The 12863-nt window shown below is 37.5% G+C and overlaps 1 protein-coding gene across 2 annotated transcripts in view; it reads right to left on the minus strand.

Moving 5' to 3' along the window:
• LOC140162938 (uncharacterized) overlaps window positions 1-12863 on the minus strand; it is a 150683-nt gene that overhangs the window by 14995 nt on the left and 122825 nt on the right. For both annotated transcript variants that reach the window (XM_072186252.1, XM_072186253.1), the window contains exons 3-4: window positions 2310-2460; window positions 451-619 (exon numbers count right to left, since the gene is read on the minus strand). In XM_072186252.1, coding sequence (XP_072042353.1) covers window positions 451-508 — 58 coding nt within the window. In that variant the 5' untranslated portion in view covers window positions 509-619; window positions 2310-2460. The remainder of the gene's footprint in view (window positions 1-450; window positions 620-2309; window positions 2461-12863) is intronic.

A 12863-nucleotide genomic window follows, 5' to 3' on the forward strand; every position in this document is an offset into this window, starting at 1 on the left:
GCGATCATTTACCTTACTCACTGGTGAGAAAAGCCCTTGTGATATGACATAAATCCAGTCTAGTGACTACAGCACAAACCCCCTAATCACCACATATCCTGAGATTGCCCTTCCCTTTTATTGCATATGACATATGTCCAGTCTAGTGGCTACAAACCATGCGCAAACCCTCTTATCACCAGAGCTCCTGAGACTGCCCCCCTCTGATCGAGAAATATTTAGTGACCGCCGAGGCAACAGCTCTTATCAGAGCCCTCTTGATGGGAAAATAAGTTCAATCTAGTGCCTAGGGCACAAACTATGCACAAACCCATCACCACAGGTCCCTCATCTAACAGAATAATCAATCATTCAATTAATCGATCAATTGATCAACCATTGAATCAATTGACTATTCAATCAATCGATTAACCGACTATATCCAATCAATGAATCAATCAATCAACTCACCTGTTTTAGCAATGATGATCCTTGGTGCTTCTTCCTCTACAAACATGCCATTATGCATCCACCTGACAATAGGGGCGGGCTCCCGATGTATGACAGTGTATGGTGAGATGTCCTTTGATAGGTACCTTCATCTTCCCTGGTAATCTTGTGTGGATCACTGGTGCTCGTTCTGATTGAGAAAGGCAAACATTGATATACTGAATACTATGCACTGAAAATTACAATTAGTCAAATTCGATGAAAAATTTGTCAAACAGGGGATATAAATTTGTCATTCAAGGTAATTTGTCGTTTGACTATAATCACATCTATTCGACAAATTGTACAAACTACCAGACAAATCATTTCATTCGCATGACGAATCAAAATTAGTGATTGACAAATTTTAATGATTGACAAATCTGCGTGAACAATATGTATTGGTCATGACGAATCCAGTTCGTCAGGAGATGAAGAATTGACAAGTTAATACACATATGACGAATCGTGCCGACAAACTTTGTTTAACACGACTAATTCAATTTTATAGCTGACAAGTTCCATTGACGAATTATCTAGAAGCAACGGGGTTCCTAGCCTACGTGCAAGACACAGCGTCGCCATTACCAGCATACATGAGCATGCAGGCGATATACGTGAATCCGGTTCGTGAAATTTGTCATCTGATCTATAGCTTGGACAGGTAAGAATTTGTTTTTTTGCCATGTTTCAATTGTAATATATATTTTGCACAGTGACTTTTGTGCACTGTAAATGTGACAACTAAGGCTGAAATTTTGGACCAAACCATGAAAACATTGACACGATGATTGATGTACGGCACCACACATGCACACCGTACTGCACTTAAGCTTACCGTGCACAAAAGTCACTGTGCAAATTATTACAGTTGAAACATGGCAAAAAAAAACAAATTCTTTCCTGTCCTAGCTATAGATCAGATGACGAATTTCACGAACGGATTCATGAATAATCATCTGCATGCTTATTGCATGTAGGCCTATCAGTATGCTGATAATGGCGGCGTGGTGGCAAATCACTGTCACTAATTTGTTAAGTGACAAATCAAACAAGCAAGCATGACAAGTTATTTTTTCAGCATGACAAATTAATTTTCATGCATGACAAATTAATTTTCTTGCATGACAAATTATTTCAGAAATTTGTCGTTTTAGACACTTTTGCATGACAAATCAAAATTAGTCATACGGTGCATGTTCATGACAAATTATAGTTTGTCGTGCATATGAATGACAAATTGCATGACAAATTATAGTTTGTCGTTTTAGACATGCCGTATGACAATTTTTTATTTGTCAATTGACTAAAGTATATTTTCAGTGTGCTATTCACATCTATTTTTTGGGGAAAAAATATGTATCTTCAATACAAAAGGTCATAATTTTCAGATGGTCATCGGCTTTTCCTCTCAGCTTCAAACACTTCTGCAAGTACATATCAGTAGATTTATAAATTTTACTTTTTATATAATTTGCCATAAAATGTGTTTTTTTTCGCCAATTTAAAAGGGCATTTGGTATGTCTGATGTGCACTCATGTCACACAAAAAATACTGTGCAACAATGCTATCCGAGCCCTTAAGAGCATGCAGAAAATCATTGAAAAAGGTTTGACAAATCACATTGAAACACAGTTGTCAGAAACCACCAATTCAAAAATTATACAGAATATTTGTACTAAGTCTGAATGAGGGGGAACTGGCCATTTTTTGTCAATTTTCAATTTTTTTTTCTTTCAAATTTTCACTTTCATTAGAGAGCACGTGTCCCTCTGTACATGCTACACCACTAATTTGTTGAACAGAATAAAATTAATATTAATATTCATAAACTTCGTACCTGGTAATTTACAGCACAGCACTCCTGTAGTGATCCCTTCTTGATATGAGCATGTGCCATTTTGACTCGCATCAATTCTTCCTTTCGAGAGGCATGAGGGCGCTTTCTCCTGTGTATAGGGACAGCTACCACCGATAGCACCAAGATCATCCTGTAGTGGAAGAGAAAAACAAACAAACAAACATAGCCATTAATAATTATATACATGTTGGCAAACCATTTTTTAAACCCAGGACAATATTTACCAATGATCTCCATTTAAACATGATAAGATGAAATCTTATTCCATCATAAATTATGGAGTCTTTTACAGAATACTAGAAGTTTAAAAAAATCATATTTTAGGCCCTTTAATACTTTGCAATGTCGTCAAGACCTGTGCTAATCTGTCATTGTCTTAAAATGCATTTTGCATTCCACAAGAGACAATATGAATTTAATCGGTAGAAAATAGGAGTCTTTTGTCAGTGTCAGTTGACTTTGAGGTATGAACAGAAATGACTTCATTTTTTTTTTTTTTTTTTTTTTTCGCTAGATGACTAGATTCAGCATCTGAAAATGGATGAATACATGACAAATATACACAAGTATACAGTAGTGCATAGGCCTACATTTAACTCCATCCAATCCCATGTGTCCAATAACAGGTGCACACTAACTGTAACCTTTGAAATGACCCAAGTGTTACACTCACACTTCCTAGTGTTAAAGTTTAAACACATCTTTACAAAGTTCAAGTTCACAAACAAATCAAGTGGTCATTAACATAACTCCAGTGAGACCGCTTTTTAATAGATGGTGCCATTTCAGTATGTGTCTCTATAATATACCTAAAAAACATGTTGATGATAATGAATGATGCAAATTAAGTTGTGTTGTTTGTTCCCTATGAACCCTTAACATTCACAGACACCATTAAGCTCACCAGTGCACCTGCATTATTTCCCAATCTGTAACATAAGTCTCCAGAAATGGGAAGAATTCCACCTCAAATTTCCCACAATTAGGACATTGATACAAGATCTTCTGATCTGATGGCATTCTATGTGGTATTTGCTATAAGCACCAGGGCCATACCAGAGGTATGATGGGATTCCCCTCCCCTATCTTGGACTTTACCCCAGTCAAAAAAAAAAAAACACAAAAAAAAAAGAAATGAGGAAAATGTACATTTATGTACATTTTGGAGCCACCCCCCCCCAGTACCGCACAGAACAACTCCTGGTGCTGACAAAAAGTTTGCAAACAATCTCTTTTTCTTCTTACTGACAAAAATCCTAGAACCTCCCTACCATTTGTATGAAGAATAGAAAAAATGTGCCTTCCCCCAACTGTCAAGCAAAGGGTAAACCAAAAGCAAGCAACTGAGCAAAACAAACAACATAAAACATTATTTAAAACATTTCTAGTTTCAATCCCTATGCATGCTGCTGGCTTTTGCGCACTACTAAAATGCCTTACTCTCCCATACAAAAGTCATGTACCCCCACCCCTCCCTGGAGAAAACCACTCAGCCTTCAAAGGAACACTTCCTGATTAAGTATTGGGCTGTTCCGACTTACCTCAGTCAGAGGTAGTAAAGCTACATGTGAGGTAGCTTAGTGTTAGCACCATGTATACAAGAATCATTGGGGGAACAAACCCGACCTTTACTTTTACGATCTAGCGAAATAGCACATCTCCAAGAATTCCTTTAGAGTGGACACCCAAAATGAAGACAAGATTTTCGAGTTAACTCTGTATGTAGAAGACTCTTTGAGGAAAAGTTCACAAAAAGTACGATATTTTTTGGGGGGCGTTGAAATTAGCCCTTTTGAAGGAAAAATTCACAAAAGGCCCCTTTATAGCTCGCTGCACCCCCAAATAAATCCTGGTTATGGACCTGTATACTAACTAGTACCTGTGCAAGGGGATTATATTACCTCAGAGGTAAGCTCTCCCATGTGATCAAAGCTTCTGTAACAAATTCACCAAACTTCTGTTTACACCCCGCAAACGTAATTCTTATCACACCCAAAATTAAGGTAGAATTTGGGAAAAAAGCGTTATCAGTATTATCACAATTGACATCTTGGTCACTTGTGCAAAGAATGCTTCATATGTCACTGCTGTAATTTCCTCCCTGTGTCACCAACGCCCTGGTACCAGGGAGACGGGATAATGATATTAACGGGATTTACTGAAATTTTCATGATTTTAACTATGGTTTGGTTTTAAACAGAGAAGATATCTTACCCTTCCCAGAATCCTTTGCAATATGATACATCACCTCATTTCATCAAATGACATTACCAGGCCCGTGCACGCAGAGGGGGGGGGGTGCGGGGTGCGGTCGGACCCCTCCAAATGTGCCAAAGTATACAAAAAGTCCCAAAATATGACAATTTATGAAAGCGTAGCGATCAAAAAATTGGGGTTTTACGTTTTTGGCCAAAAAGGTCCAAATTTTTGAGGAAAAGTCCACTTTTTACAAAATAGCCCCCCCTTGAAAAAAGGTCCACTTTTTCAAAATCAGCACCCCCCAAAAAAAAATCCTGCGTCACGGGCCTGGACATTACTCCTATTACTTTGTACAAGTTGCCTGTCTTCATAATAGTCAAGAAAGAAATGAACATATATATTTTGCAAGATCTGAATGTACTCTGCTCTGTATTGCGAGGTACTCTTTGTCACTATCGACACATGTTGCACTAGATAGCAAATCAGTACAGAAAATTGAAATGGAAGAGATGCATTGTGGGAAGTGTAAGATATCTTTTCTGGGTCTCTGAAGGATTTTGTAAACAAATCAAATGACAATCAAATCATTCCCTTATTATAAGAAACATCTTGTGAGTGCTGGGTTAAAGCCATAATGTACGATCTTATAATACGAAATTGGTTATTTTTTTTAACCTGATTTTTTTTGCATATTTGTAATAGGCCTATAGACAGAAACCCTTCCCGTCAGTTTAATATTATTACTTGTAATATTTCAGCATTTTGAGTATAGAATAAGAAATTTAAAATTTGAAGGAAATCGTACATTTTATGACATTTATAAGCTTATCTGCTATTGAACTGCTTTGTGAAATAAAGTTCCAGACCCTGGTTACAAAATCATGAATTTCCAGCTACCGCAACAGAAAAGGGTACAAAGATAGTGTTAATGTTTCTGCCAGGGCCTTAGCAAGCGGGGCGGCCAGGGATGCCATGGCCGCCCCACTTTTTAAGAAATTTGTTATGTTTTTCTTTATATCTTTATTTCAATTTGTGCATATATTTGTAATTTGGCCGCCCCACATTTGTGATGGCCGCCCCACATTTTTCAACCTTGCTACGGCTCTGGTTTCTGCCACCATATCTTGACAACTTCGGTTTTCTTTTTTTTTTTTTGCAGATGAAGGGGTGACTGAACTATTTTCAATGGAGTCCTAATCAAGTCAAGTTCAAGTTGTTATAGTGTCATTATATAGTAATGTATTCCTATGGAGACAGTGTCAATGGCGCTCAACAGGTGTGGGAATATGCCAATGTAAGAACAGATGGAATAGTTGCACAGATAAATTGATACAATGCAGAAATAGTAAACACCATAGTTCCAAAGGGGTTGAAACACAGACATTTGCCATGTTTTGTAAACCACAAAGTCTTCTTCTAAATGAGGTTGGCTTCAAGTAGAATCACCCCTAATCACTGCAGCACAGTCAGCAGTCAGACCATAGACTGTATATAAGGTGGTATAAAAATCATCTGGAGGATTGTGATGAATTGATGAGGGCAAGACTGAAAACAAGAGACTTATATACAAAATCTGAAAATTGGTGATTCGTTCTTGGAAAACTTTTTTATATAGCAAACAACCAGAGGTTGATTCAATGTAATCCCAGCATGCAGTATGATATTAGGTGGAATGTAATAAAGGAGCCATTTCAACACCATTTCAAATTCAAATTTATGTGCAAAATAAGAACCAGTAGTTTTGATGGAATATTCATCGCGACTTTTATGTTTTGAATTGATAATTGGGTACGGGTAATGTTTGTTGATACATTGCTACCAAGAAAGTTAAAAAGTCGTGTGTTTTTAAAACAATGATAGATATTTTATATGCTTGGGAAAAGAAGGTGGAACCAGTCAAGTTTTCTTGCACATACATGCATGCAGACACATAGCTTATCTTGTTGTATAACAACCTTGACCATGCACAGCAGGAGCCCAGCATGATGTTTTCTGAAAATAACCATGTGTTTTTCAAACATGCTGTCAGTGGCTGCAATGTATTCTGGGCTTACATTTAATCAACCTCTGGCAAACAACAGTGTTAAAAGCCAGTCTCTTCCAACCCCATTCACTTGAAATGACCACACCTTGTACTTTAGGCTATACCTTATGTTTAAGAGTCTGGACATTTCAAATTGATCCAATGGTGCATTTGGAAGAAAGTCTCGACTGCCGCTAATACTATAGATGTGACTATTTTATACTGTAGTCAACTTAGGCTACCAACCTAGTAGAAAGCAGACAACATCACAGGGTGTTTAAATTTTCACCCTTCATTACCTCCATGTTTCTGCTAATGAGATTTGTTAATTGATCTGACAATTAAGTGGTTCACCTGTTGATTTGAAACAGTTATACCACTTAACCACCTCATTAAATCTTTATCCTTCATTTGATCATCTTTTAAAGGGGCATTTCGTGATCCACAGCCTCATCCCCCACTTTTCTCAAAAAAAAGTTGAGATTTTTATATCACTGGAAACCTCTGGCTACATAATGTTTATGTACAAAATATTTCTTGCAGATTAATTCGTTTTGCCAAGATATCGTGAAATTTGAATTTCATTCTGGTGCACCAGAACGAAATTACAACACATTGTCTATGGAGCAGTGTAATACACATAATCATGCATAACTCGTAAACGCAAAATCGGAATCAACTGAAATTTTGGGAATAGGCTTTTTCATGGATATGTACTGAAAAATGTCATAAAAAGAGGATGCTAGGATCACGAAACACTCCTTTAAGAACAATTAAGATAATGAGACTAATTAATTAATCAAGTATCAGAGAAAAGAAAATATAAGAAGATATTTTACACTTCCCACAATGCATTTCTTCCCTGTACTAAATGGCTACTGTACCTCAGTAGTTGCAAGATCTTGATGATGAGGTTTGTTAAGGTATTAACTATTAATGTTTTCACTATCAACCCATGTTGCACAGAATAGCAAATCAGTGCTGCATTGTGGTTAAGTGTGAGATATATATATATTCTCTGGGACTTGGTGCTATTCTTGAATGAAGCATGGACTCTGGTTTTTCAACTATATAGTAGAACTTTAATATGAAGCATCAGACATGTAAGTGATAATAGTAATATAAGATGACACTGATAGACACACACATAGAGAGGAAGTCATGTGACCAAAAAAAAAAACGGTGAATTAATGAACCAGATGGACTTTGATCTAATGCACAGAGATGATCCTGACCAATGACCTCAAGACCAGATTCAGGATTGATGGTAGCCAACTTTTGTTCAATAGGCTTTCCCTAACAGCACTTCTGAATCAATTTGATGCAAATTGAGTGCATCCCATCTTGTAGTAGCATTGCAGGGGAGAGGCGAAGGGTGACAGCTTCCTTATTGTGGAACACCTTCAACCCCATCGATCTTCCCACGATGCTGTGATATCACTATATTGCTCCCCTACCCCTTAACCTCTTCTGTATCCCTTAACAAAATTGACCAACATTTGCATTTCTTTATCCCTTTTTTATTAAATTCCAAAATGAACCACATTTCAAGTCAATTTAACATTTTTAAGCACATTTATCCCAAATTAAAGTCATCGACACAATTTTGAAAGTTGTCCCCTAGCCCCCTTGGAAATTTTGCCCGGTATGCTACTGGCCATGGTGGCACTCTGTAATCAGTAAAACATTTTAAAGGTAGCTTAGAAAATTGCACTGGCTGGTATTTCTTCTGGGGTGAACCAAACCTGCCTAGTTATCAAATTAATCAGTGACAAGGTTTTCTCTTAATTTGACAGGTGCTAATTGATGTTTTAATGTTATTGCATCAATTAGCACCAGTCAAATTCAGTGAAACCCTTAATTAATTTGATAACCAGACAGGTTTGGTTCACCCCAGAAGAACTGCTCTGGTGGGACTTCTTCTTTAAGCCTAATTCTTTCATAGTGGGTATTATAATACATTTTGAAAAGCTAAATGCAAAGCATACTATACAAACACACACTGCACATGATTTTACCTTCATGATGTGACCCCTTTCAATTTCTGACCTCCAAACGGGATTCACATCTGTCTGTTAAGATATCATCTTCATATTGAAAACTGCCCATGGGTCTTTTTGTACCGGCCAGGAACTGGCCGGTACTTATTAATTGGCTCAAGTTTGTTGTTGTTTCTAACTTTCTATAGATAGTGTATGAACAAAACAGAAAATATTGTCAAAAAATGATCGAGTTGTCAAGGCAAATAGAAATACCAAAATTGGTGTGTGAAGACAACAGATGTTTTGCGTTGATTTTGCAATATTAAGGTAAAATCAGTATAATATTTTAGGAACTTTCTTTCTAAATTGAAAATTTGGCAAATTCGCTGGTCCTCTTACCATGCACATTGACCTTGTTAGAGTATAAAGCACAGGGGACAATATAATACTCAGTACAAGTTCCAATATCTGTGGTGTCAGTGTGTGGTCAATGGTCATAGTGCTTTTCAAGCAGGGTCAAGGTTATCTAGCAGCAATCTTGCTATAAGTTTATGAAACTGTTTTGATGTCATTACACATCTATTCCAGAAAACTTACACATGAAAATGAATTGGCAATTGGTGGGAGAGAATAATTGGCAGGACAATTGGTTCTACATTTAAGGAGTTTCACAGGATAATTATTAGATGTTAGGATAGAAGAGGGTGTAATGTTATGCCCTTAATCAAAAGTCTGCTGCAAAAGCTATTTGCACTCACACATGATAAACAATTATCTTCTTTTGGATAAGTTGATTAACTTCATATATTTTGGTATAATAATGATGACATCAATCAGAAAAATGGAGCTCTAGTGCAGATGTAACGAATTATGTTCCTACGTATATCACTAGTCTTTAACCATGCTAACAAAATTAATACAATAGCTTTGGCTTTCAGTATGTGTAGGCCTATAATATATTTGTTGTATATATAGTCCCAAAAATTATTCTTGATATAGTGTTTAATATTCTGTGTGTTTAAATTTTCAAAACCAGATTGTTATGAATTAATCTATACTAAAAGATGCGAATGTTGTTTGCTTTTACAAATTTCATTTGTGCAATCACAATTATACTCATAGACAGTTTTGACGTAAGTATAGTGTGAAAGAAGAATACAAAACAGGGTGTAACATAAACTATTGGGAAAATCGCTAATGAATTAGCTTCCGAAATTCGTAAGGATGTAGAAGGGATCACGTTGGTACCAAATGATCACATTTGGTGCCAAATGTTTGGAATTTATTTCATCTTATTTCAAATGTATCTAACAACGTAAAGACTGATTTTGAGAGAATAGCAACAAATGGAATTTGGCTCAAACCATAATCTTTACACTTAAAAATTATTTTTACTGTATATTTATATTTTAAAATGAAATCTTATGTTACTCATTGTAATTCATCCTTTTGCCGGTACATCCCTTTTTAAAGGGATTTTTATTACTTTAATATGTAGCCTAAATGGATATGAACAGAGTTGCCAAATAATCAGCCCAAATTGTGTGTTTCACTGAATGGAAAATCACCCAATTGTATTCTTGATCATTGATTTTATATGCAGGACTGGAAAGAGCAGAAACAGTACTCTAACAGAGAACAAAATTAACCAACATTTTCTTAAAGAAAAAGATGGATGGTCCAATTTGTCGGTCGCAATAGTGGCATACGTGAAGGACACCCGGGGAAGGACAAGATATATTTCTGAGAAAAATGTGTTGTTAATAATGGAGTCAATACTCCTCCACTGTTAGAAGATGCTCTTTATGTTCCATCACATGGCGAAAAGGGAAAAGAGACCAGGGCAACAAAATGACAAGCTATCTGACTTTAATTATACAGAAGCTGTTGGGTGATATACCAACAATGATTTACGACCAGATCCCGAACCAGATGCTATTGCCTCACTAGCTATGGGTGGACAGAGGATGATTTAAGGAAGCCCCATCATGCACTGCAAAAGTGTTATCACTAGAGTTTCAACTGCCACTTTACTTTTCAAATCCCACTGAATTCTGTGCAAAAGATGTTGTTTAAGAATTGTGCGTGTGTCATTATTACTTGGTCGATTTCAGAACTAAAGTGATGTATGCATAAAGGATAATTCACACCTTCTTCTGTAGGTACAGTAGGTAACATAAAATGTGAAATCAACTAGCATTTTGAATGCGTTTTTATTGTAAATATATCAGTCCAAATTCAAATTTAACCATGCCCGTCAATGCGATGTACGAGCAGTGGTGTCATGTTCACTCACACAGCTGTACTAAGGGGTGGTGCAATAATTATGTGTACCCGGGGTGAATTATAGGGGGCAAAGATTTTTGGCAGGCCAAAGGGGGGGCAAGCATTTTTGGCAGGTCAAAAGGGGGGCAAGCAATTTTGGCACAGATATTTTGGGCACCGTTTCTATATTACGCCCTAAAAGGCGTGAGGAAAAGCGTTAGGAATACGTTCAAATATGCAAAATTTCCTGCTGCGCTCTTTTCGCACTATATGATAAGACAATTTAAGGTTTTAAATTCGGGTTCCCCAAAATCTTGCATGTGTAAGGGGGGCAAAGATTTTTTGGCACGTCAAAGGGGGGGCAAAGGTTTTTTGGCACGTCGAAAGGGGGGGCAAAGATTTTTTGGCACTGTCCAAAGGGGGGGACAAGCGATTTTTGGCAGACCATTTTGAGAGAATTCACCCCGGGGTACACATAATTATTGCACCACCCCCTAACAGCAAGTCAACACAGTGGCGTGGTGGGAAGTGCTTAAATCATCCTCTGGGTTGTGGATGGAGAAACTTTGTAGTCCCCTGTTCCACAGGCAAATGAAATAAATACCTAAATGAAAGTGAGGGGAAAGGCTGTCAATTGGGTCACACACCTTCAACCACAATTTCTATGGGACAGAAATATTCAAAAGTGCAGGCAAAAATCTTCCAAAATCGCCCAATTAGGCTACTAAATGACAACTTTGGCAACCATGGATATGAGTTCAAGTTTAGAGTCAGGTTGAACTAAATTCCAAACATAATCAGCTGTTGTTATGAATTAGTAGCAGGTGTAGAGCCTACTATAATCCACAGTTTATGTAGTATGATCCGGGAGTATGATATGGGTTGGTTTGTTACTAAAAATTGCACACTATTGATTGAGACAAAATGCTTTGATTGAGACTTGTACCACACAAGTTTACAAGTTCAACCACCAGGCACCACTGATTGTCAGCATGACCAGTGGACAGAGTTTCAGACTATCAGTATCACCTGCAACTTGCCCCATCACCTGCCACTTGAAAGCTATGACAAACTTCAAGACATAGTATGGCACAAGACTGGACAGGACCGTAGCAAGCGGGGCAGCTCCAGCTCCCTGTTTTGAATTTAGGAGAGGTGCAGGAATTATCTCCCAGTTTAGGACTCTTGCTCCTTCCCCTCCCTCTGGATCTGCCATATTTGCATCCAAAGACTAGTGACGGTGCCAGGGGAGCATGGTAAAAAGCCAAAATTACGTGCAAAATTTGTTGATCTTGCACCCCCCCTGAAATTCCCCCAATCCTCCCCACAAAAAAAAACCTTGGCACCGCCACTGCCACTGCCACTGCCACTGCCAGAGACCTGTACTCAAGACTTATTGGATATTTCCAAGTTGTATGTTAGGGATTGATTCCTCACTGCATGACAAGTCCCTGAGCTCTACCAGCAATGGTGGAATACTCACTTTGTTACAATATCTGGCATTATCACAATATTTTAAAAAAGTGCAAGTGAACCAATACTATGCCATATCACACAATGTTATGTTGATGAAGGCTCTGTAAGGAGTCCCCACAAACAGCTTGTAATATGAAAAGTATTTAAAGCACATAACTGCCATTAAAACGAAGATCTATGAAAACCATTCAAGTTCAAGTAGATTGAGAAAAGCTGCATGATAACCTTCCCCCAGGGCAGGGCTACTATTGCAAGTCATTTGATGTCACTGCGAAGTGAAAGCTTGGAATAGTGAAACTTTGAAATTCTGTGATAACTTGTGGTGCCAGAGGAGGCATACAGGGGCATTCACCCCCTGCAGGCCCCTGTCAAAACAAAAAATCCTCAAAAATAAAACTATTTCGGGCAAAATTGCACAATTTTAGGGAAATTCAGATTTCTCCCTCCCCCTTCTTAATGTTTTTTGATCCCTTCCCTTGCACTTGCCCCACGACTTGGCTTTGGACAAAGGGATATAAAAGTGATGAATGTCCTGATTAAATGATAAATATCAGAGTATTGCCAAATTCATTTATACCTCTTTGTGTT

The sequence above is a fragment of the Amphiura filiformis genome, chromosome 10 (assembly GCF_039555335.1).
Source record: "Amphiura filiformis chromosome 10, Afil_fr2py, whole genome shotgun sequence".
Classification (NCBI taxonomy): Eukaryota; Metazoa; Echinodermata; class Ophiuroidea; order Amphilepidida; family Amphiuridae; genus Amphiura; species Amphiura filiformis.